The sequence below is a fragment of the Atta colombica genome, unplaced genomic scaffold (genome assembly GCF_001594045.1).
Source record: "Atta colombica isolate Treedump-2 unplaced genomic scaffold, Acol1.0 scaffold126, whole genome shotgun sequence".
Taxonomy (NCBI): Eukaryota; Metazoa; Arthropoda; class Insecta; order Hymenoptera; family Formicidae; genus Atta; species Atta colombica.
The window spans coordinates 4899831-4909007 of NW_017259213.1; the positions used below are offsets into that span (position 1 = coordinate 4899831).

General features: G+C 31.1%; 1 protein-coding gene across 1 annotated transcript in view; it reads right to left on the reverse strand.

Moving 5' to 3' along the window:
- Positions 1 to 5072: 5072 nt before the first annotated feature.
- Positions 5073 to 9177, reverse strand: part of LOC108695129 (mediator of RNA polymerase II transcription subunit 15a-like) — a 7612-nt gene continuing 3507 nt past the window's right edge. The window contains exons 2-3 of the mRNA XM_018204888.1: positions 6450 to 7363; positions 5073 to 5684 (exon numbers count right to left, since the gene is read on the reverse strand). Coding sequence (XP_018060377.1) covers positions 5146 to 5684; positions 6450 to 7359 — 1449 coding nt within the window. The 5' untranslated portion in view covers positions 7360 to 7363 and the 3' untranslated portion in view covers positions 5073 to 5145. The remainder of the gene's footprint in view (positions 5685 to 6449; positions 7364 to 9177) is intronic.

Here is a 9177-nt window from a genome sequence, read left to right on the forward strand (position 1 = left end):
TATATATATATGTATATAAAGGATTTTATTACAAACTTTAATACATTTTGCACTATTAAAGTAAAACTTTATTTAGATAATGGTCCGATACACGTTCCGAGAATAATTTTAGAGCTATTTAACAAAATTTTATTAGATGATTGACATTGTACATGAATCATCTCTAAATGTGCATTATTATAATTAATTATATCATAGTTGTATCGTAAACTGAACTGAACATATTTGATCTGCAAAGTGCACTGTGCATAATTACACCTCGTTTAGTCGAAAGCAATGCAAAGCAACGCAAAGTGATATATGTAAAGTTTCCATAATAGATAAATAATAGACATAGTTCGATTCGATTGTTCTTAAAATTTGCAGCTAATATATCTATGTCTGAGAATTGCAAAAGTATAACCTATACTCAAAATAACACAATAGTAGATTATACTTTAATAACATATACGTATATGTATATAGTCAGGTCTAGTCTTAAAAATAAATGCAGCTTTTTAACGAATGCAAGTAAATAAAAAAGGTATAGATTTTTCATTGCTATAATAAACCAAAGCTAAGGAATATTGTTATCTTTGGTCACAAAAATAAATCTACAAAAATCAATGAATTTGAAAAAAATCACCGAGAATTTATTTTCCGAAATTATATTTTTAATTTTTGAAAGTAAGGCTGAGGTAAAATTTATAAAAATTTTATTAAACAGTTCTAAAACTGTTTCTCAATTTTGAAGATCTGAAGTTTAATTTTATAGAGTAAATTCTTTATAGAGTACATTCTTTTTGATTTATTAATTTTTTTTATATAGAGTATTTCGAAATAAATAATAATTTAAGAAGGGATTATTAAATTTTCTCGCTAAAATTAATCGACTAAAATACTTATTCTTAAAGTGCCATTCGTGCGTGCTGAGACATCCTATGTATAAAAGTTATAAAAGTCACATGGATTGACTGCAAGCTAATCCGAAGGTAAAAGCGCACATTTATATTTTGTACTTGTTATTACACGACGCGATTGTAACACAACGATAAGATCAAATATAATAATCAACAATGCTTAATGTCTGTCGAGACAAAGACTGACCAGTTAAATAGAGTGTGAACGAACATCGTGAACAAATCGGCTTATCATTCATTTGCGACAATGAGGTATCATGAGGCATCAAAGCTTCATCGATCACATGCCAATAAAAGTTCTGCCTCTGTCATCAGCATTACATAATAGTTAACGAAAAAAAGAGATACATTATACTAATTGTAAGTACAAACACACATATAGATATACGTTATATATATATATATATATATATATATATATACATATGTAAAAATATATAATCTATAATCATTTTTTAAAATTATAAAGTTTATATATATTTGTATATATGTATATTATATATATATATCATAACATATACATAAAATTATTGCATATATACATGCATAATACATGCTTTAGTATAATGTATCTCATTTACACGAGACTATTATTATATGTGTCGCATGTGTTTCATCGAGAGCAATATCTATATTATATTTTTTAATTGTAATGTAGAATTCAAATGTAGAATTCTCACGATGTAGAATGTGACTTTTATGGAGCAAATTAGAATTTATTTTAATAAATTGCAGATTTGTTTATTTTATCCACCGTTCTTTACAGTCTTTAAAAAAACTAATTCCATTAAATATTATTTTAAATATGTCAAATTTTTGTATTTTTACTTTCTTTAAAAGTTGTGATTGGTATTCATTTCATGCAATGCCTACTTTGTAGGATGTACAATTTGCACGCTGACCTTGTCAACAGCATATAATTAATTATTCATGCTACAGACAACACGATGGCTGAGTCTCATGACCCTTGAGCTGAGCCATCAAACGTTCGATTAAATAATTCGATTGCAATCAATTTGGCAACGATTCGGACAGAAGTAACTTCATACGAGTTTCCCAACCCTCCCTGATATCAGCCATGAAAGTTAGAAATTGCGATAATTAATTCAACTCCTTAATATTCGAAATCTTATTTTTGCAAAATTTCGATTTCATATTTTTGCAATTTAGAAATAAAATTGAAAAATGATACTCATTTAAAAGCTCTTAAATTAATAAATTAATTAAACATTATGCTTTGCTAGATGCTTTTTAATTTTTATATATACGTATATATCAGAAAAGTTTTTCAAGAAATTATTTATTTAAAAAAAAAGAGAAAGAACTTTGATAATAACTCAATTAATAAGTATTATATATATAAAATAAAACAATAGAGTATATTCTATGTATTTAAGGTCTGTTTTTTTTTTACTGAACTTTTTTTTACACTTTTGGAAAATGAGATATATATGTATAACAGATATATATGTTTGATATTTGTCGAAAGCAAAAAAAAAAGAATTTTAGTACAGAAACAGAAAATAGATCATTAATTTTTAATACTCATATACAGGTATATTTAATGTTTTTTATTTAATGTTTTTGTAAATTTGAGATTATAATTCATGAAAACATTCGAAGGATACTACGACCCATGACAGACAGCCTTTTTATTCACTTGTTTTTAATTAGTTAAACCTACAGCTTTGTTGCTAATTAAAAACAAGTATACTCGTATACGCGACCTACATTTTATTGTTAACGGTTTACACACGCTGACTGGTTTTTAGTGTTCTAGATTGAGATCGTAGAAGTAAGTATTATAACATCGTGTTTTGCCGAACAGAACTGGCATAACCGGCATGACCAGCTTAATTCTGATACGTCGATCTGATTAGTATTACTTTCTAAACTGTGGACACAGCTCATCCTTATACAAATATGTAGTATTAGTCTGTAAGTTATAATTAATCTTCTTTTTCCTACATTTTTACAGTTACACAAAAATATTCTTGTTTTATCTATTATAATATTTAATTTTCTCATTTAATTATTCATAAACATTGATAAAATAGTGGCGGTGAAATTCTCCGCATTCGAATCGTTCATCAAATCGATTCTATTTTCGATATAATTATTGAATTTTACTAAATTGCAATACAATTACTAAATTTTACTATATTGTTCTGCATTTAATCACGTGTCATATGTTTTTAAGATAATACAAAAAAATTAATTCGATAGTCACATTGCTATAAAATAGATAAAATCCGTTGGCAAAAATATCACTTTGAATTATTTATGAGTTATACACGAATTACTAGTGAAATTAAAAAAATTTGTATACTTACGATAAAATTTTATAGATAAAGCTCTTTATAATTTATAACTTATCATTTTCCCTTTGAATGCGCGCGTTGCATAATACAAAAGAATGCGCTCGAAAACTTGCGTGATATATTTTTCAACAGACGTAACAGCTTGAATGTAAGGCAATTCCAGCGAGCAATGTCGGATTAGCAATTTAACAGCAAGGTCAATTACGCGTTAGCCCGAACTAATATATTAATAAGCTCGTAAATTAGGCGACCGTATACGCGATAAAAGGCGTGGGTTGCAACGCGCGTTTGAGATTAGAATTCGAAGCTCCAGTCCCACTTCAACTGCATCGCAGGGTGAAGATAAATCGCTTTTCTCATCTCTTCCAACGTATAACTCAATTATTCACGAACCAATAGAACAATAATCATTACGAAACGAGACATCGCATTTATATAAAAGAATAAATAATTAAGATTGTTGGAGCGATAATTAGTAATTAGTTCTTCCTTCTTTCAATTTATCTTCATTCGGTGAACAGGTGCACGATGATTGAAACGCGAAAGTTTAATTCTCATAAAGATTTCACTTTCTATCATGCCTCCCTCTATTCCTCTTCCTAAAAAAAGAAAGGAAGATTTCCGCGCTTGATTTCCCGGGGTTGATGGATAATGTGGGAATTGTTTATTGCGTCAGAAATAGTAAACGAAGTATGCACAGTATATGCTTTAATTAACACAAGTGTATTATATATTAGATACACGTTATATGTACATAGTGTTTGATGCAGTAACATCGGCAAGTCTAGCTTGCTTTTCGCTATTTAATTCTTCTAAATTTAATCTAAAAGAAACGAAGAGTAATTTTAGCAGTTTATCTTTTCTTCTTTTTATTTTAGCACACAGCAACTAACGACAGGGGAGGGACGTGGATCTTACGTAATACACTAATAATACATCATGGGAATGTTCGTGTGTCATTAGACTTATGTTACAGTGACAGCTTACAGTAACACAGCGGATATAGTGTAACGTGTGTAAAACGCTTTTACGCCGCATTTATGCATATTTTCCGCTGGAAACGGTCATTTGGTCGTACGGAAACTAAAATATTTGTCTGAAACCTTATTTTTCGGTTGAGAAAAATCACTTTAAAACACTTTTTTATAAATATATGCATTGCGATCACAATTATTTTTTTAATTCTATGATGTAATTTGCTTTGTAATTTTCTTTTCGATATCCTTAATACATTATATTTACGCAATTTTCCTAAAAATATAATATATGTATGTATATAAGTAATGTCCTATAATATTATTCTTTAGATGTATTAACGTTTTACATATAGATTGCAATTATCGTACTTGATCAATATGGCCAGTCTCCGTCTAAATGCAATTACACGTTTATGTCAAACCACACGCGATTTTAAGAATATTATTTTTATTATGATTTAAGTATAAAAATTCTTATTTTCACGTATGTTTATCGCAAAACGCGATCTTACTTCGAATTAGGTTAGCAGTTAAATAAATGAATCTCAGAATCAAACAATCATATCTGAATCCCTTTTCTATTAATGTAGATTAACTTTTTTAATTTCTTAGTTTAGCTTTTTATCTTTTTCTAATTCTAAGAATTAGAAAAGAACGATGAATAAATTAAACCGAGATTAAAGTTAATCTTCAGTGGAAGTAAAAATGGACATCAGTCTCGTTGAATAAAATGAAAATGCGAGATAATGTACAGAGAAAGAATCCGATATTCTAATATATATCAATGTATAAATGGTTTGAATATTAAACTAGTTTTAGTATTAGAAACATTAAAAATTTTTACATGTTATTGTCTGAATAATTAAATGCAACTGTCAACGCTAACTGGGCTATCTTTTGCGCGTATATTCTCTCGATATTCATATCCAAATAGACACATCCTTGATTTTAGCATTCGTCTAGTTTCTCGTCTCGGGAATTCTTACCGTAACACTTAATCGCCCTCTGCAATCTCTCGAGGTATTCTTGTAAAGCGTCTTCCTGGTCTAACTCCCTCGCATTGTCGGACCGTGCGAGGGATCGTTTCTGCACGAGGGCGGAGAGCATCAGAGTCACCACTGGTAGCGTCATGCCCAACAGAAAAGTTGGCGTCATGATATTTCTCAGACCATGCTTCTTGAAGCCGCGATATAACTCCGTCCAGATACCATCTTCCTGTTCTTCTTGATGTTTGCCTAACTTTCCGTATAAATACGGCCGGATCTTACCGGTTGCGGCGATGTAGTTGTAATAGTGAGGATCGTAGGACTGTGCGTACAACTGCGAATAATAGACGTCCTTGTGGGAAGGCGGTTGATCGGAGTCAGGAAACCAGGCGCTCGCATCCTCATAAGAAACCGGTGGGTTGCTGAGAATAGGCGATCCTCGGTGAAGACCCGGTGGTTTCGTGTAGATCACTTCCATTGGTACCTTGGCCTTCAAAGGAACTGAGACATCCAGAAAATGATTAACATTATAGAGAAAAAAATTATATAATTTATTCACAAGTATATTTTATCTACATCCATTTGAAAGAAGTATGCTATTATTATTCGTCATTATCGAAAGAAAAAATTAATTAATCATCGTGTTGATTCTAATATGCATAATATTCTTATGCATTCTAATATGCATAAGAATATTGACTTTTTTCTGATAACTGAATTATGATAGCATATGACTGAATAATGATAAATAATCGAGGATATGTGAAGTTGAATTATATTCATGCAATATTATCACGTAAATTTTATTTAGGAATCCGTAAATGTATAATCAGTTTTAAAAAAAAGATGATATAATGAAAAGTGCTTATTCATTCTTTCTTTCCGCCATAAATCTGTTAAAAATGTGCAACGTGACGTAACACATAACAATATTCTTGTAACAAGTAAAAAGTCATACTTTTAAACAAACAATGTTTTTATCAAACAACGCATTAGAGATAAATATTTTCATAAACATGAGTAAATAAAACAAAATAAATTGAATAATAATAAAACTTTAGTGTGAACAAAGAATCATTCTCTTTTACAAAAAAAAAGATATAAATAATGGATGGAGATACTCGATAAATCATCCATCGAGAACAAAAAGCTTTTTCTTTCTTGAATCACAATTCATAAAAAAATATTATTCTCTCGCAACTAAAACTATTTGCCTCTTATCGAAACGGCTCGTTAGTCTTTTCTCTTTAAGATGTATTTCCTCACCTGTGATTGGCCCTTGATACAATGCCGGCCCTATTCTAGATTGCGCGAAGGAAAATGGTTTCCCACGTAGCCTCCTCATTCTCTCTCGCCACATTGCTGGTGTTATCATATCGTTCCTTTGGAAAGCGGGTACGAGTGGCACTGGTTGTAATATTTTCTGTGCTAGGACAACTCCAGCTGGTGCCCTGATTATAGGCTGTACTACGGCTGGTTGTCCCATATAGCCGTAAGTCTGGCCAGCAGACGGCAACAGTTGTTCCCGCTGATCGACTTGTGGCACTAGTTGCGGCACCAACTGGACTTGGTCTACTTGTGACGTCTGCTGCACTTGTTGTTGCTGGTTTACTTGAGGGACTAGCAACTGTTGTTGCTCGATATGAGAAATTGGTTGAGGATTGAACGGCTCAATTGATGACTTCGATGATTCCTGATTGATGATTGCATCCGAAGATCGCGATTGAACTCCCGGCGACTGTTGACTACGAAGATAATGATCGAGAGACAAGCGAGATTCCTCGGGTGTCTTAGAGTTTAAAAATGTGTTCAGCGCGACCTCCGCCTGGCTGATCGGTGTGTTTCCAGAAGAATCTTGAAATTGTCGAGCAGACGTATCCGATTGAAAGGTTTGAACCGAAGACGAAATCTGTGATTTGAGAAGATTATTGGTTTCCGCTTGTTGTGAACGCTCATCGCTTTCGGATTCTACGATCGGATACAGTTTCTGAGAATGAGATGATACTTCGGGATTGGGCAGGTCGATTGAAACATTATTTTTCTTAGCTGCTCTCTCGGAAACATTGCTCTCCTCCGCGATGTATTCGGTGTACTCAGTAAACGGATTTCCTTCGTAATTGAGCTGACTGTTCGCCAGGTCGATCGCGAAGACGAGGAGGATTGCGAGCCTCATCATGATTCTAAAAAAGAAAGACTTTAAAGTATCTGAAACATAACACGAAAGATATCTATAATATTATATAAGAGTTCTCTTTATGATTGAAGATCGAAAGATTTCGGCACGCAGTTTGCAAAATCAGATATGTATATAAATTTGCATAAAAATTTTTTCTCATCATTTATTCTCATCAGTCTTCAAATTGTCATTATTTACGTCTATGGCTTTATCAAATTTATCGATTGTCTTTAACTGTTATTATATATTTCAGTGAGACTTTGTTAGCGACGAAATTTTTTCGTAACAAATTTTAATGACGACATTCTCGGTCAAGAGAGTCGGCAATCAGACTGCCGCTATTTCAGCGGAACGAACGAGCGTGAGATTTTTAACGTACTGGAAAGGAAAGAAATGGTGCTCGCATGGGATGCAGCTTCGCACACATAATCACGATTGTCTCTTAATGCCCGCGTAAGTGGAACGGGACGGGAGAATGTCTCCCCACAGCAATTTCGCTTCGAAGTCTTTTGCCATTATTTACAGCAGCTATCATTTAGTGACCGGATTCGACAGATGCGAGCAATTGAAGAGGTAAATTAAAACACTACAACAAATATGCGCTATTATACGCATTTACAAATCGTTGACCGCGTGACACTTTCATTGATCAAAAGGTGAAGAGTGATCAACGAAACGGGCGAGAAGAATTTCAATGACTTGTAAATATTTAATTAATTCGATTTGCCATTTAATTAATTCGATCTCTCATTTTTCGACAATTTTATAGAACTCGTAAGATTTCTTCGTTAACAGATATTCAAAATTCTACCAGGACAACTGATGAATTCATGAAGAGGAGCCTATAGCCTTCTCTTGGAATCTCTTTTTTAAAAAATATTTTTTAAAAATATTATAGAAAATTAAACAATGTTGTGGTTTATTTCGAGCTTATAATTAGAATAACTTTAAATTAATATAATTAACATAAGAATATAAATACTAAATATTTTACACAAACATTTCGGCTTACAAAACCTTGTTTAAAACGTAGAAATATTAAATTAACAAACCAAATAAATAATACAATGAAAATTAAAAAAAAACTATCAGTGGTGAAGTGTCAATATATAAAGAATTCAAACGTCAAAAAGTATTATGACAGATTACAATAAGATAAGAAGAGTTTAAATACTTCAGTTAACAATCAATAGATTACATTATGTTCCTCGATAAAATAGTTTCGCCAAATTCCTCGGTTGAAATTGATGTACATCAGTTAATTTTCAAAAGTATAACAATCAACATCTAATTTTTAATGTACTTGACCGAATCTCTGATTGAAAGTTTTAATTACAGTATTTTTAATAAATTAACGTAAATTATTATTTGATTCTGTATCTCTTATTCATACTAATGTATTATTTTAAGTATTACATCTATGTGTTCTATAAAATATCTTAAAATACTCGTAACGAATTCTTAAATCGTTTGATGCAAGTCAAGTGTTTGTCTGCGACAAACTGGATTCTCGATTTCAAGGAATTTGGTAAAATTTTATCGAGCGACATAATGTAATCTGTTGACTGAAGTATTTAAAATCTTCTTATCTTATTGTAATCTGTCATATTTTTTGACGTTTAAATTCTTTATATATTGATACTTCGCCACTGATAATTTTTTAAAATTTTTATTATATTTGTTCTTTATTTGATTTATTAATTTAATATTATATTTTTGCGTTTTAACACTGAAGAAAGCTCTGTAAGCCGAAACGTTTGTGTAGAATATTATTTAATATTTATATTCTTATGTTAATTATATTAATTTAAAGTTATT